General features: G+C 41.8%; 1 protein-coding gene across 2 annotated transcripts in view; it reads right to left on the reverse strand.

Moving 5' to 3' along the window:
- Nucleotides 1–23,395, reverse strand: part of LOC132780761 (MAP/microtubule affinity-regulating kinase 4) — a 101,076-nt gene extending 77,681 nt beyond the window's left edge. For both annotated transcript variants that reach the window (XM_067461306.1, XM_067461307.1), the window contains exon 1: nucleotides 22,721–23,395. In XM_067461306.1, the coding sequence (XP_067317407.1) occupies nucleotides 22,721–22,771 (51 nt within the window). In that variant the 5' untranslated portion in view covers nucleotides 22,772–23,395. The remainder of the gene's footprint in view (nucleotides 1–22,720) is intronic.
- Between the last annotated feature and the right edge of the window lie 1,609 nt (nucleotides 23,396–25,004).

Raw genomic sequence — 25,004 nt, forward strand, 5'->3', positions numbered from 1 at the left:
GATTGACTTTGCAACATCATGCAGACAAGGGTTCTTTCTCCCACCCTGGACATTATTCCACAGGGTATAGTTGAGGGACAGTCAACACCTCTCAAACAGAGGGTGCCTCCAGGCTGCAAGAGCCAGGCTACCTCTATGCAGATACTCTCACTGATTGACTTTGTAACATCATGCAGACATGGGTTCTTTCTCCCACCTTGGACATTATTCCACAGGGTATAGTCGAGGGACAAACAGAGGGTGCCTCCAGGCTGCAAGAGCTAGCTTACCTCTATGTAGATACCCTCGCTGATTGACTTTGCAGCTTCATGGCTACTCAATGCTAATTCAAGCTTGCTAATTAAACCATTCATACTTGCTTGAAACAGACAAGTTCTTTCCCCACCCTGGACATTATTCCGCAGGTATATAAACACTCCACTTGCTACCTTTATGCAGATACCCTCACTGATTGACTTTGCAAATCCATGGCTACTGGAAGCTTGCTAAATGCAACATCTACACTTGCTTGAAAGAGACAAGGGATTCTTTCTCCCACCCAGGACATTCCATAGCGTTTGATCAAGGGCCAGTAAACATCTCCCAAACAGAGGGTGCCTCCAGGCTGCGACAGCCAGGCTACGTCTATGCAGATACCCTCACTGATTGACTTTGCAACTCCATGGCTACTCAAGCTCGCTAAATGCAACATCCACACTTGCTTGAAACAGACAAGGGTTCTTTCTCCACCTTGGACATTATTCTGCAGGTATATAAACATTCCACTTGCTACCTGTATGCAGATGCCCTCACTGATTTACTTTGCAACTCCATGGCCACTCAAGCTTGCTAAATGCAACATCTACACTTGCTGGAAACAGACAAGGGTTCTTTCTCCCACCCTGGACATTATTCCACAGTGTATAAACATGTGGCAGGTAACATCTCTCAAACAGAGGGTGCCTCCAGGCTGCAACAGCCAGACTACCTCTATGCAGATACCCTCACTGATTGATTTTGCAACTTCATAGCTATTAAATGCTAATTCAAGCTTGCTAATTAAACCATTCACACTTGTTTTAAACAGACAAGGGTTCTTTCTCCACCCTGGACATTATTCAGCTGGTATATAAACACTCCACTTGCTACTTGTTTGCAGATACCCTCACTGATTGACTTTGCAACTCCATGGCTACTCAAGCTCGCTAAATGCAACATCCACACTTGCTTGAAACAGACAAGGGTTCTTTCTCCACCTTGGACATTATTCTGCAGGTATATAAACATTCCACTTGCTACCTGTATGCAGATGCCCTCACTGATTTACTTTGCAACTCATGGCTACTCAAGCTTGCTAAATGCAACATCTACACTTGCTGGAAACAGAGAAGGGTTCTTTCTCCACCCTGGACATTATTCCACACATATATAAACACTCCACTTGCTACCTGTATGCAGATACCCTCACTGATTGACTTTGCAACTTCATAGCTATTAAATGCTAATTCAAGCTTGCTAATTAAACCATTCACACTTGTTTTAAACAGACAAGGGTTCTTTCTCCACCCTGGACATTATTCAGCAGGTATATAAACACTCCACTTGTTACCTGTATGAAGACACCCTCACTGATTGACTTTGCAACTCCATGGCTACTCAAGCTAGCTAAATGCAACATCCACACGTGCTTCATACAGACATGGGTTTTTTCTCCCACCCTGGAATTTATTCAGCTGGTATATAAACACTCCACTTTCTACCTGTATGCAGATACCCTTACTGATTGACTTTGCATACCCATACAGATCCTTTTTGCCCCCTTTGATGGAAACCTGGATTTCCTTTTTTTCAGCCCCCAAAAGTGATAAAAATATCCGCTGCAAAGTGGAAATGGAAATGCATCAAGAAAAGCCAACGCTTCCCCAAAAAACACGCCGGAATTAGGGAGGAAAATGGATTTGCAAGCCAATTCTAGGCACATGTGGCATTTCACTCCACACTTCACGAACATCACCTTTATTATTTTCCATTTCCTAATGCAAAATAAAAAAAGTGGGGGGGCAACCCTGTTATTAAGTTTTGCAATTGGGAAAAGGTTTGACCCGGAGGATGAATGAATGAATGGAAGCAGTTGGAACATCCTGGTTCGACTCCCACATTCCTGGCTGACTCCGAATAGCAGTTTGCGATGTTCCGACCCGCTTTGGAGACAGAAATAATCCCCGCTCTCTATTTCGGGATTTTGCCAAGACAACCCTTTTCCTCCTAAATGCAAAGGAAAAATCTTTTGAACGAAAGGTTTCCTAGGGTCCCTTCTAAGGGCGAACGGCGTATTCCAGGGAGGATGCATCCCCAAATGACACAAAGCCGTGAACCCGATTGAAACGAAGGACATCCTGCACAAAAATGCCATCGGGTAGCATTGGAGGACATAGAACAGGCATGGGCAAACTTGGGTCCTCTGGGTGTTTTGGACTCCAACTCCCACCATTCCTAAAAGCCTCCTTTTCCTTTCCTTTTTGCATTGGAGAACCTAGAACAGGCCATAGGGTCGCATTGGAGGACCTAGTACAGGCACGGGCAAACTTGGGTCCTCTGGGTGTTTTGTACTCCAACTCCCTCCATTCCTAACAGCCTCAGGCCCCTTCCTTTTACTTTCCTTTTTGCATTGTGGAACCTAGAACAGGCCATAGGGTCACATTGGAGGACCTAGAACAGGCATGGGCCCTCTGGGTGTTTTGGACTCCAACTCCCACCATTCCTAACAGCCTCAGGCCCCTTCTTTTTCTTTTTGCATTGGAGGACCTAGAACAGGCCATAGGGTTGCCTTGGGGGACCTAGAACGGGCACGGGCAAACTTAGGTCCTCTGGGTGTTTTGGACTCCAACTCCCAACATTCCTAACAGCCTCAGGTCCCTTCTTTTTCCTCGTCGCATCAGAGGACCTAGAACAGGCCATAGGGTCGCATTGGGGGACCTAGAACAGGCATGGGCAAACTTAGGTCCTCTGGGTGTTTTGGATTCCAACTCCCACCATTCCTAACAGCCTCAGGCCCCTTCCTTTTCCTTTCCTTTTCGCATTGGAGGACCTAGAACAGGCCATAAGGTCACATTGGAGGACCTAGAACAGGATTGGGCAAACTTGGGTCCTCTGGGTGTTTTGGACTCCAACTCCCACCATTCCTAACAGCCTCAGGTCCCTTCCTTTTCCTTTCCTTTTTGCATGTGAGGACCTAGAACAGGCCATAGGGTCGCATTGGGGGACCTACAACAGGCATGGGCAAACTTAGGTCCTCCAGGTGTTTTGGATTCCAACTCCCACCATTCCTAACAGCCTCAGGCCCCTTCTTTAAGCGGCTGAGGGGGGAAAGGAAGGGGGCTGAGGCTGTTAAGAATGGTGGGAGTTGGAGTCCAAAACACACAGAAGGACCCAAGTTTGCCTATGTCTGATCTAGAACATGCATACTTTCCCAGACATAGAGAAACCCATCCATGGAAAACTGGAAAACCCTATTGAAATGAAGGCTCTCTGACACAAGAGTGTTGGAGGAGCTAGGAAATGGGTTGCTGTGTGTGTTCCAGGCTGCCTGTCCAATATGTTCTAGTAGCATTCTCTCCTGACATTTCGCCTGCATCTGAGAATAGCATTGAGTAGCTAGGAAGTTTGCAAAGTCAATCAGTGAGGGTATCTACATAGTGGTAGCCTGGCTGTTGTTGCCTGGAGGTTAGGAATTATGGGAGTTGAAGTCCAAAACCCCTGGAGGGCCAAAGTTGGCCCGTGTCTGCTATAGAGTCATGCTGGATGACGTAGACATGATGTCGCAACTGGCCGCTTTCCACCCCAAAAAAGCATCGGCTCCCATTTCAAGGGAAACCGGTCAAGCGGGCCAGTCACTCGGTAAGAAGACGCGGGAGGGACGCCACACGCCCAAACAAGGCCTCTTTGTGCTCCAGGGAGGTGTTGCGCACACAGGTGTGCGGATCGGTTACCTTCCGTAGAATGAAAGCAGCTTGGAGACCTGGGAGATGCAGTTCTACAAGGTCTCATAGCCCTCCATGCAACAGAGTTCTGGGAGTTGTAGTTCCACAAGGTCTTAAGATCCCTTGAATTGCCCTTGCTCCATGGGGTGGAAGTCTCTCAAAGTGGCATGGCTACGTGCTATGGAGTCTTGGGAGTTATAGTTCTCCATGTGACAGGAGCCCTGGGAGATGAAGTTCTACAAGGTCTCATAGCCCTCCATGCAACAGTTTTGGGAGTTGTAGTTCCATAAGGTCTTAAGATCCCTTGAACTGCCCTTGCTCCATGGGGTGGAAGTCTCTCAAAGTGGCATGGCTACGTGCTATGGAGTCTTGGGAGTTATAGTTCTCCATGTGACAGGAGCCCTGGGAGATGCAGTTCTACAAGGTCTCATAGCCCTCCATGCAACAGTTCTGGGAGTTGTAGTTCCACAAGGTCTTAAGATCCCTTGAACTGCCCTTGCTCCATGGGATGGAGGTCTCTCAAAGTGGCATGGCTACGTGCTATGGAGTCTTGGGAGTTATAGTTCTCCATGTGACAGGAGCCCTGGGAGATGAAGTTCTATAAGGTCTTGAGATCCCTTGAACAGCCCTTACACCATGTGACGGAGTCCAGGGAGTTGTAGTTCCACAAAGTCTTAAGATCCCTTGAACTGCCCTTGCTCCATGGGATGGGGTCCTGGAAGTTGTAGTTCTACAGCATCTTGAGGTCTCTCAAAGTGGAATGGCTACGTGCTATGGAGTTTTGGGAGTTATAGTTCTCCGTGTGACAGGAGTCCTAGGAGATGCAGTTCTACAAGGTCTCATAGCCCTCCATGCAACAGTTTTGGGAGTTGTAGTTCCATAAGGTCTTAAGATCCCTTGAACTGCCCTTGCTCAATGGGATGGGGACCTGGGAGTTGTAGTTATACAGGGTCTTGAGGTCTCTTGAAGTGGCATGGCTCCATTCTATGGAGTCTTGGGAGTTGTAGTTCTCCATGTAACAGGAGTCCTGGGAGATGTAGTTCCATAAGGTCTTGCGGTCTCTTGAAGTGGCATGGTTCCATTCTACGGAGACTTGAGATTTGTAGTTCTCCATGTGGCAGGAGTCCAAGGAGATGTAGTTCTATAAGGTCTTGAGATCCCTTGAACTTCCATGGCTCTGTGCTATGGAGTCTTGGGAGTTATAGTTCTCCATATGACATGAGTCCTGGGAGATGTAGTTCTATAAGGTCTTGATTTCCCTTGAAATGCCCTGGCTCCGTGTCATTGAGTCCTGGGAGTCGTAGTTCTATAAGGTCTTGAAATCCCTTGAAATGTCCTTGCTCCATGGGATGGAGTCCTGGGAGTTGTAGATCTTTTAGGTCTCTAAACCCTCTGAACTGCCCAGGCTCCATGTGATGGAAGTTGAAGTTCTAATAAGGACTTGAGATCACTTGAAATGTCCTTGCTCCATATGATTAAGACCTGGGAGTTGTAGTTCTATGATATCTCCAAGCCCTCTGAAATTCCCAGTCTCCATGTGATAGGAAATGTAGTTCTATAAGGTCTTGAGATCCCTCGAAGTGCCATGGCTCCGTGCTAGGGAGTCTTGGGAGATGTAGTTCTCCACGTGATGGGAGACCCGGGTTGTCGTTTTTCCAAGGTGTTGAAACCCTTTGAACTGCAATGGCTCTATATGACAGAAGTCCTGGGACTTGTAGTTCTAAAAAGTATTGAGAACTGACAGTGCTCATTCTATGCTCAGAGGCACCCTCTCAACACAACTTTGCGCCTGGCATTGAGGCCTCACTTCCATGGGAACCAATGCTGTGGTTGGAAACACAAAACCACTCCCAAAGAAGACGTGTCATTCCGTGACAACAGTTGACAACAGCCCCAGAAACAACAACAACAACAACAACAATGGGTTGGGCCCCTGATCTGGAAATGGGCAACGCCAACAGCCGGAGCGTGGGTTTATGCTGGTTAGACTGGAAACAACAAGTCTCACCTGCTGGGGTGAATGCCATGCTGAAAGCATAGGATGCTAGAGTTGGAAAGGACCTCAAACGTCATCCAGAACATCCCCTTCTTCCATAAAGGAAGACACCATTCGATCCCTCCCAACAGATGGACATCTAGCCACTGTTTGAACATTTCCATAGGATGCTAGAGTTGGAAGAGACCCCCAAAGGCCATCCAGAACACTCCCTTCTGCCATAAAGGAAGACACCATTCGATCCCTCCCAACAGATGGACATCTAGCCACTGTTTGAACATTTCCATAGGATGCTAGAGTTGGAAGAGAATCCCAAAGGCCATACAGAACATCCCCTTCTTCCATAAAGGAAGACACCATTTGATCCCTTCCAACAGATGGCCATCCTGCCTCTGCTTGAAGATTTCCATAGGATGCCAGAGTTGGAAGAGACCCCCAAAGGCCATCCAGACCATTCCCTTCTTCCATAAAGGAAGACACCATTTGATCCCTCCCAACAGATGGACATCTAGCCACTGTTTGAACATTTCCATAGGATGCTAGAGTTGGAAGAGAACCTCAAAGGCCATCCAGACCATCCCCTTCTGACATAAAGAAAGACACCACTTGATCCCTCCCAACAGATGGCCATCCAGCCTCTGTTTGAACATTTCCATAGGATGCTAGAGTTGGAAGGGACCCCAAAGACCATCCAGACCATCCCCTTCTGCCATAAAGGAAGACACTATTTGAGTGGTTATTTAATATTGTCATATAGATCCTACAGTATGACACACTTTGACTGCCCTATTATTATTATTATTACTACTACTACTACTACTATTATTACTATTACTATTATTATTAGCATGAAATGGAATATATCCATTTCAAAGCAAAAACGGCTTATGAGTGGTTATTTAATATTGTTATATAGATCCTACAGACACACTTTGACTGCCCTATTATTATTATTATTATTATTATTATTATTATTATTTATACTCACAGAGTTGGAAGGGAATCCCAAAGGTCATCCAGTCCAACCCCTTTCTGCCATAAAGGAAGACACCATCTGATCCCTCCCAACAGATGGCCATCCAGCCTCTGCTTGAAGATTTCCATAGAATGCTAGAGTTGGAAGAGACCTCCAAAGGCCATCTAGTCCAACCCCCTTTGGCCGGGCAGGAAGACAGAATGACTACTATATTCGTATTCATTATTATCGATGATCAATTATTATCTATTATTATTATTATTTATATTCAGAGTTGGAAGGGAATCCCAAAGGTCATCCAGACCATTCCCTTCTGCCATAAAGGAAGACACCATCTGATCCATCCCAACAGATGGCCATCCAGCCTCTGCTTGAAGATTTCCATAGAATGCTAGAGTTGGAAGAGACCCCTAAAGACCATCCAGTTCAACACCCTTCGGCCAGGCAGGAAGATAGAATTACTACCATATTGATATTAATTATTATCAATTATCAATTATTATCAATTATTATTATTATTATTATTATTATTATTATTATTATTATTATTCACAGAGTTGGAAGGGAATCCCAAAAGTCATCCAGACCATTCCCTTCTGACATGAAAGAAGACACCATTTGATCCCTCCCAACAGATAGCCATCCAACCTCTGCTTGAAGATTTCCATAGGATGGTAGAGTTAGAAGAGACCCCAAAAGGCCATCTAGTCCAACCCCCTTTGAACTAATTATTATCTATTATTATTATTATTATTATTATTATTATTATTATTACCTATATAAATAAAAAGTGTAATGTTCGTTTGTGGGATTAACAGAACTCAAAAACCACTGGACGAATTGACACCAAATTTGGACACAAGACACTTAACAACCCAATGGATGTCCTTCACTAAAAAAAAGGATTTTGTCATTTGGGAGTTGTAGTTGCTGGGATTTATAGTTCACCTACAATCAAAGAGCATTCTGAACCCCACCAATGATGGAATTGAACCAAACTTGACACACAGTTCTCCCATGAGCAACAGAAAACACTGGAAGGGTTTTGGAGTTGTAGTTCACCTACATCCAGAGATCACTGTGGACTCAAACAATGATGGATCTGGATCAAACTCTACACGAAAACTCAATATGCTCAAATGTGAATACTGGTGGAGTTTGGGGAAAATAGAATCTTGACATTTGGGAGTTGTAGTTGCTGGGATTTATAGTTCACCTACAATTAGAGAGCATTCTGAACCCCACCAATGATGGAAATGAACCAGACTTGGCACACAGTTCACCCATGACCGACATAAAATACTGGAAAGGTTTGGTGGGCAGTGTCCTTTGGTTTTGGAGTTGTAGTTCACCTACATCCAGAGATCACTGTGGACTCAAACAATGATAGATCTGGACCAAATTCTACATGAATACTCAATATGCCCAAATGTAAACACTGGTGGAGTTTGGGGAAAATAGAATCTTGACATTTGGGAGTTGTAGTTCCTGGGATTTATAGTTCACCTACAATTAGAGAGCATTCCGAACCCCGCCCGCAATAGAATTGGGGCAAGCCTCCCACACAGAACCCCCACGTGGGCCACAGCAACGCATGGCAGGGGACGGTTAGTTATTTATATTCAGAGAGTTGGAAAGGAATCCCAAAGGTCATCCAGTCCAACCCCCTTCTGCCATTAAGACACCATCCGATCCCTCCCAACAGATGATCATCCAGTCTCTGCTTCAAAACATCTAGAGAAGGGGATTTAGAAAACTAGGCCTGACCAAAGCGGAATAGAATGGGACTATGCCTTTCCTCTTTCTAAACACTAGATTCCTGCTGATGCAATCTAGAAAAGCTTAAATGCACTCTCATGAGGACTAGCACCTCAATGTATTTGTTTAACAGTAATCCCCTTGAACCAGAACCGACATTTGTATCCACAAAGAATGTCTTCCTAAACAAATAGAAAGCATGTAACTGTTGCTGAAGATACAGTATTTCGCTTCCAGTTTGCCACATTCTACAATGCCTGATTCTGAGCTTGGAAAGGTTGGCTTTATTGGACTACATCTCCCAGAATCCCCCAGCCTGCCTTGGGGGGCTGTTGCCACCAATAGCCATGTGATGGACACTTCACCATCTCGCAAAACAGAGGCTAATTGTAATATGGACACAGTTGGTTTGGGAAATATTTCTTGTGCCCATTGGGAAACTGAGCAATAATAGCCCAAAAGACTCCTAGAAAAAGAAATAATAATAATAATAATAATCATCATCATCATCATGGGTTGAGTCTCCCTTATTAGAAATGCTGAGACCAGAAGAATTTTAGATTTTGGAGTACTGGGCCCATTAGGAAACTGAGCAATAATAGCCAAATACACCCCTAGAAAAAGAAATTAAAGTAATGGTAATGACAACAACAATAATAATGGGTTGAGTCTCCCTTGTTAGAAATGCTGGGACCAAACATCCCTATAATAATGATGATGATGATGATAGAATCATAGAATCAAAGAGTTGGAAGAGACCTCATGGGCCATCCAGTCCAACCCCATTCTGCCAAGAAGCAGGAATATTGCATTCAAAGCACCCCTGACAGATGGCCATCCAGCCTCTGCTTAAAAGCTTCCAAAGAAGGAGCCTCCACCACACTCCGGGGCAGAGTTCCACTGCTGAACGGCTCTCACAGTCAGGAAGTTCTTCCTAATGTTCAGATGGAATCTCCTCTCTTGTAGTTTGAAGCCATTGTTCCCTTGCGTCCTAGTCTCCAAGGAAGCAGAAAACAAGCTTGCTCCCTCCTCCTCCCTGTGGCTTCCTCTCACATATTTATACATGGCTGTCATATCTCCTCTCAGCCTTCTCTTCTTCAGGCTAAACATGCCCAGTTCCCTAAGCCGCTCCTCATAGGGCTTGTTGATGATGATGATGATGATGGGTTGAATCTCCCTTATTAGAAATGCTAAGACCGGAAGCATTTTGCATTTTGGAGCATTGTGCCCATTTGGACACTGAGTAATAATAACCCAAAACACCCCTAGAAAAAGTAATAATAATAACAGTAATAATAATGATAATAATGATTATGATGATACTAGTAATACTGGGTTGAGTCTCCCTTGTTAGAAATGCTGAGACCAGAAGCATTTTGGTGCATTGTGCCCATTTGGATACTGAGCATTCATACCCCAAAACAACACCTAGCAAAAGAAATAATAATAAATGATGATGATGATGATAATCATAGGTTGTATCTCTCTTATTAGAAATGCTAAGACCAAAAGCATTTTGGATTTTGGAGTATTGTGCCCATTTGGACACTGAGCAATAATAGCCCCAAACATCCCTATAATAATAATAATAATAATAATAATAATAATAATAATAATAATAATAATAATAATAATGATAATACTTTTGGTGCATTGTGCCCATTTGGATACTGAGCATACATACCCCAAAACAAGATCTAGCAAAAGAAATAATAATGAATGATAATATGATGATGATGACTATAATAATAATCAATAATAATAATACTGGGTTGAGGCTCCCTTATTAGAAATGCTGAAACCAGAAGCATTTTGGAGTATTGTGCCCATTTGGACACAGAGCATTCATACCCCAAAACAATACCTAGCAAAAGTAATAATAATAAATGATGATGATAATAATAATAATAGGTTGTATCTCCCTTATTAGAAATACTAAGACCAAAAGCATTTTGGATTTTGGAGTATTGTGCCCATTTGGACACTGAGCAATAATAGCCCCAAACATCCCTATAATAATAATAATAATAATAATAATAATAATAATAATAATAATACTGGGTTGAGGTTCCCTTATTAGAAATGTGAGACCGGAAGCATTTTGGAGCATTGTGCCCATTTGGACACTGAGTAATAATAACACAAAACACCCATAGAAAAAGAAATTAAAGTAATGATAATGACAACAACAACAAGTCTCCCTGATAAGAAATACTGAGGCCAGAAGCATTTTGGTGTATTGTGCCCATTTGGAAACCAAGCACTTATTCCCCAAAACACCCCTAGAATAATAATAATAATAATAATAATAATAATAATAATAGTAGTAGTAGTAGTAGTACTGGGTTGAGTCTCCCTGATTAGAAATACTGAGACCAGAAGCATTTTTGTGTATTGTGCCCATTTGGACACTGAGCACTCATTCCCCAAAACAACCCAATAATAATAATAATAATAATAATAATAATAATAATAATAATAATCCTCATGATGATAATAATACTGGATTGAGTCTCCTTGGTTAGAAATACTGAAACCAGAAGCATTTTGGAGCATTGTGCCCATTTGGACACTGAGTAATAATAACCAAAAACACCCCTAGAAAAAGTAATAATAATAATCATCATCATCATCATCATCATCATTGTAATAATAATACTGGGTTGAGTCTCCCTTACGAGAAATGCTGAGACAAGAAGCATTTTGGATTTTGGAGTAGTGTGCCCATTGGGAAACTGAGCATTCATGCCCCAAAACACCCCTTAAAAAGTAATAATAATGACGATAATAACTATAATAACAATAATAATGACAATCATATTTGTAATAATAATACTGGGTTGAGTCTCCCTTACTAGAAATCCTGAGACCAGAAGCATTTTGAAGTATTGTGCCCATTTGGAAACTGAGCATTCATACTCCAAAACACCCCTATAATAATAATAATAATAATAATAATAATAATAATAATAATAATAGATAATCATAATGATAATCATCATCACCACCATCATATATATTAGGCTGAGTCTCCCTTATTAGAAATGCTGAGACCAGGAGCATTTGGGATGTTTTGAGCATTTGGGTGCACATCATGAGCTATCATGCTGTCAAGACCTAAACACTAAATCCATTGATTTCCCATAGACACACAGGCCATTCTATAATACCATATTTTCAATCATTTTGTGCCTGGAACGAATCATGAGATAGGATGGAGGGATGCGATCCAAGTCCAAACACTGAATCAAGACTGATGCTTCATAGACACACAGCTAGGCCATTGAGATCTGATCCTGTTGTGGTTGTGCACCTTGGCAAAGGTGTCCCTCGCTCAGATCATTGTGGAGCCTGTCGCCTTCTGGATGAAGGGGAACCCAATTAATAATCCACTAATACTAATCATGGAACCCCATCAATATGGAAGGCGAGCTGCAGCCTGGCTCCATCCATCGTGCACACAAGACTTCCCCCTTAAACCCTCCTTTGGAGCACATTATTGCCCTCCGATCCTGGATGGTGGCAACACCAAAGGCCTTGGGCGTTGCAAAAAGGCAACAACAGACCCTTTTGGGGAGGGGGTCAGTCTCTGTGCCCTCGTTTTCACCTGGCTGACCCTAAATTGGCCCCTTTCCCCTCGGGATGCGCCAAAAGCAATACCAAGAGGGGAAAGGCATGCCTCTTTGCCTTGCTGCACAGCCTTGGCATCCTGCCCACCTCCCTATGGCTCCACCCAGAAGGAAATTGGGGGGTGGGGGAGAGAGAGAGAGAGATACAATGGGGAGAGGGCACCCATCCATTCACCCATCTCCAACCATTCTCTTTTCCTTTTGCTCCAATATTGCTCGATTCCGGTTCTAAACGGGGCATTTTGGGGACTGGCACCGTGCCACCGGTAGCCATGCGTCGAGCCTTTCTCATGTAACCAAAGGGTTTGGAGGGACACGGAATAGGATTGTGATATTTATACCCCTCTTTCTTATCTTTTATGATTATTATTACCATATTTATATCCCTCTTTCCTATCTTGGATGAGGTACAAAGGGAAAGGGAAGCAAGGCAACGGTAGCATCCAAATTGTGTTTTCTCTCCAGTTTGTGCCAAACATTGGCATTTTCAGCCGCATCCAAAGGCCGCTTTTTAAGGGTCACTTTTGGGGGAAGAGAGAAAGGATGCAAGTGGCCTTTCCTTCCTTGTATCAACGTCCCTCCTTCCCAAAAGGAATATAATATAATATTATAATAGAACAGAATAGAGAAAGAGAAAAGCTAGAAATTGGTGGCACTTAAATGAGGACCCCTTCCAATCTGTGCCAGCCATTGGCATGTCATCTGCATCCAAAGGCCTCTTTTGAGGGTCACTTTTGGGGGAAGAGAGAAAGGATGCAAGTGGCCTTTCCTTCCTTATATCAGCGTCCCTCCTTTCCAAAAGGAATATAATATAATATTATAATAGAACAGAATAGAGAAAGAGAAAAGCTAGGGGTTTGGTGGCATTTAAATGAGGTCCCCTTCCAATTTGTGCCAGCCATTGGCATGTCATCTGTTTCCAAAGGCCTCTTTTTGGGGTCACTTTCAGGAGAAGAGAGAAAGGATGCAAATGGCCTTTCCTTCCTTATATCAGCGTCCCTCCTTTCCAAAAGGAATATAATATGATATGACATCATAATATTATATTATAATATAATATGTTTGTGCAAGCCATTGGCATGTCATCTCCATCCAAAGGCATCTCTTTAGGGTTGCTTTCAGGGGAAGAGAGAAAGGATGCAAGTGGCCTTTCCTTCCTTATATCACTGTCCCTCCTTTCCAAAAGGAATATTATATGATAGGATATTATATTATAATATTATATTAAAATAGTATAATATTATTATATTATATTACTATATTATAATAATATATGTTTGTGCAAGCCATTGACATGTCATCCGCATCCAAAGTCCTCTTTTTAGGGTCACTTTTGGGGGAAGAGAGAAAGGATGCAAGTGGCTCTTTCTTCCTTATATCAGTGTCCCTCCTTTCCAAAAGGAATATAATATATTATGATATTATTATATGATATTAGTATATTATATTATTATTATATTATAATATAATGTGTTTGTGCAAGCCATGGGCATGTCATATGCATCCAACGACCTCCTTTTAGGATCACTTTTGGGGGAAGAGAGAAAGGGTGCAAGTGGCCCTTCCTTCCTTATATCAATGTCCCTCCTTTCCAAAAAGGATATAATATAATATAATATCATATAATATAATATAATATAATATAATATAATATAATATAATATAATATAATAATGTCTGTGCCAGCCATTGGCATTTCATCCGCATCCAAAAGCCTCTTTTAGGGTCACTTTCAAGGGAAGACAGAAAGGATGCAAGTGGCCCTTCCTTCCTTATATTAATCTCTCTCATTTCCAAAAGGAATATAATAATAATAATAACAATGTCTTCATGCCATCCATTGGCATTTCAGTTGCATCCAAAGGCCTCTTTTAGGGTCACTTTTGGGAAAAGAGAAAAAGGATGCAAGTGGCCCTTCCTTCCTTATATCAGTATCCCTCCTTTCCAAAAGGAATATTATATTATATTATAATAGTACAGAACAGAGAAAGAGAAAAGCTAAGAGTTTGGTGGCATTTAAATGAGGTCCCCTTCCAATCTGTGCCAGCCATTGGCACGTCATCTCCATCCAAAGGCATCTCTTTAGGGTCACTTTTGGGGGAAGAGAGAAAGGATGCAAGTGGCTCTTTCTTCCTTATATCAACGTCCCTCCTTCCCAAAAGGAATATAGTATTATATTATAATAGTACAGAATTGAGAAAGAGAAAAGCTAAGCGTTTGGTGGCATTTAAATGAGGTCCCCTTCCACTTGGTGCCAACCATTGGCATGTCATCCACATCCAAAGGCCTCTTTTTATGGTCACTTTTGGGGGAAGAGAGAAAGGATGCAAGTGGCCCCTCCTTCCCAAAAGGAATATAATATTAGAATAGAATAGAGAAAGAGAAAAGCTAGGAGTTTGGTGGCATTTAAATGAGGTCCCCTTCCAATTTGTGCCAGCCATTGGCATGTCATCCGCATCCAAAGGCCTCCTTTTAGGGTCACTTTTGGGGGAAGAGAGCAAGGATGCAAGTGGCCCTTCCTTTCTTATATCAATGTCCTCCCTTTCCAAAAGGAATATAATAATAGAATAGAATAGAATAAAGAGAAAAGCTAGAAATGAGATTTAAATGAGGTGCCCTTCCAACTTGTGCCAGCCATTGGGATGTCATCCGTGTCCAAAGGCCTCTTTTATGGGTCACTTTTGAGGGAAGAGAGAAAGGATGCAAGTGGCCCTGTCTTCCTTATATCAACGTCCCTCTTTCCCAAAAGGAATATAATATAATATGATAACATAATAGGACAGAGAAAGAGAAAAGCTAAGGGTTTGGTGGGATTTAAAGGAGGTCCCCTTCCACTTGGTGCCGGCCATTGGCATCTCAGTTGCATCCAAAGGCCTCTTTTTAGGGTCACTTTTGGGGGAAGAGAGAAAGGATGCAAGTGGTCCTTCCTTCCTTATATCAGTGTCCCTCCTTTCCAATAGGAATATAATATGATATTATTATAATATGATATAATATGATAATATTATATTATAATATGATAATATTATAATAATATAATGTGTTTGTGCAAGCCATTGGCATTACATCCTCATCCAAAGGTTTCCTTTAGGGTCACTTTCGAGGGAAGAGAGAAAGGATGCAAGTGGCCCTTCCTTCCTTATATCAATGTCCCTCCTTTCCAAAAGGAATATAATATAATAATATTTTATAATAATAATAATATAATGTCTTCATGCCATCCATTGGCATTTCAGTTGCATTCAAAGGCCTCCTTTTAGGGTCACTTTTGGGGGAAGAGAAAAGGGATTCAAGTGGCCCTTCCTTCCTTATATCAATGTCCCTCTTTTCCAAAAGGAATAGAATATAATATAATAAATTAATAAATATAATATAATAATAATATAATCATATCTTTGTGTCAGCCATTGGCATTTCAGCTGCATCCAGAGGCCTCTTTTTAGAGTCACTTTCAAAGGAAGAGAGAAAGGATGCAAGTGGCCTTTCCTTCCATATATCAATGTCTCTCCTTTCCCAAAGGAATATAATATAATATAATATAATATAATATAATATAATATAATATAAATGTCTTCATGTCAGTCATTGGCATGTCAGCTGCATCCAAAGGCCTTTTTTAAGGGTCAGTTTCGAGAGATAAGAAAGGATGCAAGTGGCCCTGCCTTCCTTCTATCAATGTCCCTCCTTTCCAAAAGGAATATAATAATAATAATAATAATAATAATAATAATAATAATAATATGTCTTCATGCCATCCATTGGCATTTCAGTTGCATTCAAAGGCCTCCTTTTAGGGTCACTTTTGGGGGAAGAGAAAAGGGATGCAAGTGGTCCTTCCTTCCTTATATCAATGTCTCTCCTTTCCAAAAGGAATATACTATACTATATTATACTATACTATACTATAATATAATATAATAATGTCTTTGTGCCAGCCATTGGCATTTCCTCCGCATCCATAATATAATAGGGTCATGTTTGGAGGAAGACAGAAAGAATGCAAGTGGCCCTTCCTTCCTTACATCAATGCCTCTCTTTTCCAAAAGGAATATAATATAATATAATAATATATAATAATAATATAAATGTCTTCATGTCAGCCATTGGCATTTCAGTTGCATCCAAAGGCCTCGTTTTAGGGTCACTTTTGGGGGAAGGATGCAAGTGGCCCTTCCTTCCTTATATCAATATCCCTCCTTTAAAAAAAAAAATATAATATGATATAATAGGTAAAGGTTTTCTCTGGACATTAAGCCCAGTCTCCATTTCTAAGCGGAAGAGCCAGTGTTGTCTGTAGACACCTCCAAGGTCATGTGGTCACTGACATGACCACATGGAGTCGTGTTACCTTCCCACCGGAGCGGTACCTATTGCTCTACTCACATTTGCATGTTTTTGAACTGCTAGGTTGGCAGAAGCTGGGGCTGACAGCGGAAGCTCACGCTGCTCCCCGGATTCAAACCTGCAGCCTTTTGGTCAGCAGCTCAGCGGTTTAACCCACTGTGCCACCGAGGGCTCCCAATATAATATAATATAATATAATATAATATAATATAATATAATATAATCTCCCAATATAATATAATATATTATATTAATATATAATAATAATAATCTCACGCTGCTCCCTGGATTCGAACCTGCAGCCTTTTGGTCAGCAGCTCAGCGGTTTAACCCACTGTGCCACCGAGGGCTCCCAATATAATATAATATAATATAATATAATCTCCCAATATAATATAATATATTATATTAATATATAATAATAATAATCTCACGCTGCTCCCTGGATTCGAACCTGCAGCCTTTTGGTCAGCAGCTCAGCGGTTTAACCCACTGTGCCACCGAGGACTCCCAATGTAATATAATATAATCTCCCAATATAATATAATATAATCTCCCAATAGAATATAATATAACATCCCAATATAATATAATATAATCTCCCAATATAATATATTAATATATAATAATAATAATAATAATATAATTATATATATATATATGTCAGCCATTAGCATTTCAGCTGCACCCAAAGCCTTCTTTTTAGGGTCACTTTCGAGGTAAGACAGAAAGGATGCAAAGGGAGGGCCCTTCCTTCCTTGCTTGCTTCCTTATATCAATGTCTCTCCTTTCCAAACGAAATATAATATAATAACGTACTGTCTTCGTGACAGCTATTGGCATTTCAGCCGCAACCCAAGGCCTCTTTTGAGGGTCACTTTCGCGGGAAGAGAGGAAGGATGCAAGGGAGGGCCCTTCCTTCCCTGCATCAATGGCTCTCCTTTCCAAAAGGAATATGTATAATGCAATATAGGGAAATGCAAGGGGTTTGGTGGCATTTAAAGGATGTCCCCCTCCAGCTCACGCCGGCCATTTCAGCCGCATCGAAGGCTGAAATAAATAGGGGAGAGAGAAAGGATGCAAGAGGCCCCTTCTCTAGACCAATGGGGATCCTTTCCTTTTCCAAACGGGTGTATGTATATATGTATATGTATATGAAAATGTGTATGTATGTATGTGTGTGTGTGTGTGTATATGTGTGTGTGTATGTGTGTATGTGTATGTATGTATGTATGTATGTGTGTGTGTATGTGTGTGTGTGTGTATATATATATATTACTGTTTGGAGATGGAGGCAGAGGAAAGAAAGGCACCGGAGGCATTGAAATCATGCCCCCCCCCCCCATTTCTAGTTCATGCCAGTCATCATCATCATCATCATTATTATGACTGTTTGGGGATGGAAGCAAGGAAAAGCAAGGCATCGGTGGCATTTAAATGACGTCCCCTTGAGTTCAGGCCAGCCATTATTATTATTATTATTATTCGATACACTACAAGATTAGTACACAGCAAACAAGATCCCTTTGCTGGCTTTTGTATATAATATTATATTGTATATTATTATTATTATTATTATTATCATGGCTGTTTGGGGATGGAGGGAGAGAAAAGCAAGGCATTGGTGGAAATATTTGAAATAAATAAAATTTAAATGATGCCCTTTCCATTAGTTCATGCCAGCCATTATTATTATTATTATTATTATTATTATTATTATTATTATTATTAGATACACAACAAGATTAGTACAAGATCCCTTTGCTGGCTTTTGTATATAATATAATATTGTATATTATTATTATTATTATTATTATTATTATTATTATTATTATTATTATTAGATACACAACAAGATTAGTACACAGCAAACAAGATCCCTATGCTGGCTTTTGTATATAATATTATATTGTATTGTATTTATTATCGTTTTACTGGTACAAAAGCACAGTATTTCACAGCAAACGAGATCTATATGCTGGATTTCGTATATTATTATTATTATTATTATTATGGCTGTTTGGGAGTAGAGGGAGAAAAAATCAATGCATTGGTTGCATTTAAATGATGCCCTTTCCATTAGTTCATGCCAGCCATTATTATTATTATTATTATTATTATTATTATTATTATTATTATTAGATACACAACAAGATTAGTACACAGCAAGCAAGATCCCTCTGCTGGCTTAGGTATATAATACTATATTGTATATTATTATTATTATTATTATTATTATTATTATTATTATTAGATACACAACAAGATTAGTACACAGCAAGCAAGATCCCTATGCTGGCTTAGGTATATAATACTATATTGTATATTATTATTATTATTATTATTATTATTATTATTAGATACACAACAAGATTAGTACACAGCAAGCAAGATCCCTCTGCTGGCTTAGGTATATAATACTATATTGTATATTATTATTATTATTATTATTATTATTATTATTATTAGATACACAACAAGATTAGTACACAGCAAGCAAGATCCCTCTGCTGGCTTAGGTATATAATACTATATTGTATATTATTATTATTATTATTATTATTATTATTATTATTAGATACACAACAAGATTAGTACACAGCAAGCAAGATCCCTCTGCTGGCTTAGGTATATAATACTATATTGTATATTATTATTATTATTATTATTATTATTATTATTAGATACACAACAAGATTAGTACACAGCAAGCAAGATCCCTATGCTGGCTTAGGTATATAATACTATATTGTATATTGTATATTGTATATTATTATTATTATTATTATTATTATTATTATTACTGTTTGGGGGTGGAGGCAGTGAAAAACAAGGCATTGGGGTGATTTAAACGATGCCTCTTTTAGTTCATGCCAGCCATTATTATTGTTGTTGTTGTTGTCAGACACAATAAGATTACTAAACAGAAAACATGATCACTCTGTTGGCTTTTGTATATAATATTAATATTATAGTATATAATAATAAATTATTATTATTATTATTATGGCTGTTTGGGGGTAGAGGGAGAGGAAATCAATGCATTAGTTGCATTTAAATGATGCCCCTTCCATTAGTTCATGTTAGCCATCATCATCGTTGTTGTTGTTGTTGTTGTTATTATTATTATTATTAGATACACAACAAGATTAGTACACAGCAAACAAGCTCACTATCCTGGCTTGTGTATATAATAGTAATATTATATATACACGATATACACACATACATACATATATATATACACACACAATGTATGTATGTGTGTGTGCATATTTATATATATATATATATATATAGTTATATGTTATATGTTAGATTAGTACACGGCAAACAAGATCATTATGCTGGCTTTTGTATATACACACACACACACATACAGCATATATATATTACTCTTATATAATAGTAATATTATATATAATGTATATTGTGTATATATAATATTACTATTATATACACAAGCCAGCATAGTGATCTTGTTTGTGTGTACTAATCTTGTTGTGTATCTAATAATAATAATAATAATAATGGCTGGCATGGGGGGAATGATTTAAATGCCAGAGATACTTTCCTCTTGCCTCCATCCCCAAACAGCCATAATAATAATAATAATAATAATAATAATAATAATATATAACATCTAATATATAATAATATAAAATATTATATATATATATATATATATATATATATAAATATTGTATTTGTGTATAGTGATATTATATATACACACACACACATATTGTGTGTGTGTGTGTGTGTATATATATTGGTAATATGTTATATATTATTATTCTGGTTGTTTGAGGATGGAGGCAGAGAAGAGGAAGGTATCTGTGGCATTTAAATCATTCCCCCCTCCATTCATTCATTCATGCCATTATAATTATTATTATTATGGTGTTTATTTATCCCCTGCTCTATCTCTCCACAAGGAGACTCAAAGTGGTTTAGGGACATGAAAAGCCTTTGGATCCCATTCCAAACATGGCAACAACATGAAGCGCCATTGGCATTCCAGCCGCATCCCAAGGCCTCTCTTTAGGGTCAGATCCAGGGAATCCATGAATGGGGAAGGGCAGGAAGGAGGCCCCTTTCCCTCTCATATTCCCAAACAGGAAGATAATATTGGAGAAGGAGGAGGGGAATGAGTGGCCAAAGGGACTGGGGTCTTCTTTCCCCAGTTCAGACCAGTCCCTGGCATGTCTTTTAGGGTTTGTTGTGGGGAGGGAAGAATGCCCCATTTCGCCCTCATATTCCCAAACAGGAATATAATATTGGAGAAGGAGGAGGAGAATGAGTTTCCAAAGGGACTGGGAACCCTCCAAATGGAGTCTTCTTTCCCCAGTTCAGACCAGTCCCTGGCATGTCTTTTGGGGTTTGTTGTGGGGAGGGAAGAATGCCCCATTTACCTCATATTCCCAAACAGGAATATAATTTTGGAGGAATATAAATCTGGAGGAAGAGAATGGGTAGCCAAAGGGATTGGGCAGCTTCCAAATGGAGTCTTCTTTCCCCAGTTCAGACCAGTCCCTGGCATGTCTTTTAGGGTCTGTTGTGGGGAGGGGAGGGGGAGAGAAAGGTCAGAGAGAGAGAGAGAGAGAGAGAGAGAGAGAGAGAGAGAGAGAATGGGGAGAATGCCCCCTTTCCCTCATATTCCAAAACAGGAAGATAATTTTGGAGAAGGAGGAGGAGAATGGGTGTCCAAAGAGATTGGGCAGCCTCCAAATGGAGCCTTCTTTCCCCAGTTCAGACCAGTCCCTGGCATGTCTTTTGGGGTCTGTTGTGGGGAGGGAAGAATGCCCCCTTTCCCTCTCATATTCCCAAACAGGAACATAATATTGGAGAAGGAGGAGAATGAGTTTCCAAAGGCATTGGGCAGCCTCCAAATGGAGTCTACTCTCCCCAGTTCAGACCAGTCCCTGGCATGTCTTTTGGGGTCTGTTGTGGGGAGGGGAGGGGAGGGGAGGGGGAGAAAAAGGCCAGAGAGAGAGAGAATGGGGAGAATGCCCCCTTTCCCTCATATTCCCAAACAGGAAGATAATTTTGGAGGAGGAGAATGAGTGGCCAAAGGGATTGGGCAGCTTCCAAATGGAGCCTTCTTTCCCCAGTTCAGACCAGTCCCTGACATGTCTTTTGGGGCCTGTTGTGGGGAGGGGAGGGGGAGAGAAAGATCAGAGAGAGAGAGAGAGAGAGAGAGAATGGGGAGAATGCCCCCTTCCCCTCATATTCCCAAACAGGAATATAATTTTGGAGGAAGAGAATGGGTTTCCAAAGGGATTGGGCAGTCTCCAAATGGAGACTTCTTTCCCCAGTTCAGACCAGTCCCTGGCATGTCTTTTGGGGTCTGTTGTGGGGAGGGGGGGGGAGAGAAAGGTCAGAGAGAGAGAGAGAATGGGGAGAGTGTCCCCTTTCCCTCATATTCCCAAACAAGAATATAATTTTGGAGGAATATAACAGGAATATAATTTTGGAGGAGGAGAATGGGTGGCCAAAGAGATTGGGCAGCCTCCAAATGGAGCCTTCTTTCCCCAGTTCAGACCAGTCCCTGGCATGCCTTTTGGGGTCTGTTGTGGGGAGGGGAGAATGCCCCCTTTCCCTCATATTCCCAAACAGGAATATAATTTTGGAGGAAGAGAATGGGTGGCCAAAGGGATTGGGGGCCTCCAAATGGAGTCTTCTTTCCCCAGTTCAGACCAGTCCCTGGCATGTCTTTTAGGGTCTGTTGTGGTGGTTGGGGGGGGGGGGGGAGACAAAGGTCAGAGAGAGAGAGAGAGAGAGAGAGAGGCCCCTGTCCCTCCCCCCCCCCCCCCTTTGACAAAGCTACTCCATCCTCCTTCCTCCAAGTGGGGATGGAGAGAGAGAGAGAGAGAGAAAGCAGCTCCATCATTACGCATCTTTGGGGTGGGGCTTTGGGGGGGCTGGCGGTGGAGATGGGGCCTCAATCCGGCCCCAAAGGGAAGCCCAGAGGGGGGGCTTCCTTGCCCCCCCTCCCTGGAAGCAAACCAACAAGTAAACAATCACCAAAAAGGGATGGAAAGAGAGAAAGACTCACGGTGTCGGCATTGCGCTCATTGCCGGCGGCCAACGCGGTTCGCAAAGACATCTTCTCCTTCTTCCTCCTCCTCCTCCTCCTCCTCGTTTCCTTCCTCTTCTCCTTCCTTTTCCTCTTCCGAAAAGGGTCCCAAGGGGAGGGGGAGATGTGGGGGTCGTAATTTCCGGGGAAAAGGGATCTTTTCCTCGCCTTCCCCCTTGGCTAGTGGCTCTCCTTCCTCCTCTTCTGCGTCCTTTTCCTCTCTCCGAACATCAGGCTCTCCTCTCCTCTTTTGGGGGGCAAAACAAGGGGGGAAGGGGCCAAGGGAAGGCGGGGGGCACCCTCGGAGAGAAGGGAGCCCGTCCCCACTCGAGGGGACCCCAATAGTCCCCCCAAAAGGGCGGAAAGGCCGCTTCCCCGCTGTCGCTGGCTGCGCTTCCCGTGCGCCCTGGACGGATTGGACTGGGTTGGGGGGCACCTTTTGTGCCAAGCCGCCCTGCCCCCCGCTTCCGAACCGGGGGTTCACACAAGGCCGAGGATCCGGACCAGGAAGCGATGCCCAAGCGGGGGGTCCATGGTAGAGCCCCCCCGGAGGCCCGGTCTCGGAACGGGAGAGGCTTCTTTCAGGTGCCCCCCCCCTCCCCTCCTCTCTGGCCCGGCCTCTCCAAAGGCTGGACGCGGCGAAGGAGGGAGGGAGGGAGGGAGGGAGGAGGGCGGGGCCCCGAGCAGGGAGGGAGGGAGGGAGGGGAAAGAGAGGGGGAGGGGGAGCCAAACTGAACCCCCCCCCTCCGCCCGGCTCTTAAAGGCGCCGCTTCTCCTCCTGCGTAAAAAGAGCCTCAGAAGGAAGGAAGGGAGGAAGGAAGGGAAGGAGACCTTTGCTGGGAAGGGGGGGGGGATGCAAGAGGGCCCCTGAGCATGAGCAGAGGGCGGCCTTAAGAAAAAGGTGGCTTTGGCTCAGGCGCCGGAGGCCATAAACTGGTCTTTCTTCTCTTCTTTCTTTTTTCCTTCCTTGGTTTTCCTCCCTCCTTTCTTTTTTCTTTCCTTCCTTTTTTCTTTCATTCCTTCTTTTTTCTTCTCACATTCCTTCTTTTTCCTCTTTCTTTCTTCCTTCCTTCCTTCTTTCTTTCTTTCTTTCCTTCTTTCTTCCTTCCCTCTTTCTTTCCACATTCCTTCTTTTTCCTCTTTCTTTCTTTCCTTCTTTCTTTCTCCTTTTCTTTCCTACTATCCTTCCTTCTTTCTTCCTTCCCTCTTTCTTTCCACATTCCTTCTTTTCCCCCTTTATTTCTTTCCTTCCTTCCTCCTTTCTTTCTTTCTTTCCTACTATCCTTCCTTCTTTCTTCCTTCCCTCTTTCTTTCCACATTCCTTCTTTTCCCCCTTTATTTCTTTCCTTCCTTCCTTCTTTCTCTCTTTCTTTCCTACTATCCTTCCTTCTTTCTTCCTTCCCTCTTTCTTTCCACATTCATTCTTTTTCCTCTTTCTTTCCTTCCTTCCTCCTTTCTTTCTCTCTTTCTTTCCTACTATTCTTCCTTCCCTCTTTCTATCCACATTCCTTCTTTTTCCTCTTTCTTTCTTTCTTTCCTTCTTTCTTTCTCCCTTTCTTTCCTACTATCCTTCCTTCTTTCTTCCTTCCCTCTTTCTTTCCACATTCCTTCTTTTTCCTTTTTCTTTCTTTCCTTCCTTCCTCCTTTCTTTCTCTCTTTCTTTCCTACTATTCTTCCTTCCCTCTTTCTTCCCACATTCCTTCTTTTTCCTCTTTCTTACTTTCCTTCTTTCTTTCTCCCTTTCTTTCCTACTATCCTTCTTTCTTCCTTCCCTCTTTCTTTCCACATTCCTTCTTTTTCCCCTTTATTTCTTTCCTTCCTTCCTCCTTTCTTTCTCCCTTTCTTTCCTACTATCCTTCCTTCTTTCTTTCTTCCTTCCCTCTTTCTTTCCACATTCCTTCTTTTTCCTCTTTCTTTCTTTCCTTCTTTCTTTCTCCCTTTCTTTCCTACTATCCTTCCTTCCCTCTTTCTCTTCTCCCCCTTTTCTTTCTTTCTTCTTTTCTTTCCTTCCTTTTCCTTCCTTTTTTAGTTCATTCCTTCGTTTTTCTTCTCACTTTCTTCCCACATTTACTTCTTTCTTTCTTACCTTCCTTCTTTCTTTTTTCTTCCGTTCCTTCCTCCTTTCTCTCTTTCTTACCATCCTTCCTTCTTTCTTTCCTCCCTCCCTTCTTTTTTTTTTCTTTCCTTCCCTTCCTTTTTTATTTCATTCCTTCTCTTTTTCCTTCCTTCTTTCTATCCAGCCTTGGGAGAAAGCAGTGAGGCA

The sequence above is a fragment of the Anolis sagrei genome, chromosome Y (assembly GCF_037176765.1).
Source record: "Anolis sagrei isolate rAnoSag1 chromosome Y, rAnoSag1.mat, whole genome shotgun sequence".
Classification (NCBI taxonomy): Eukaryota; Metazoa; Chordata; class Lepidosauria; order Squamata; family Dactyloidae; genus Anolis; species Anolis sagrei.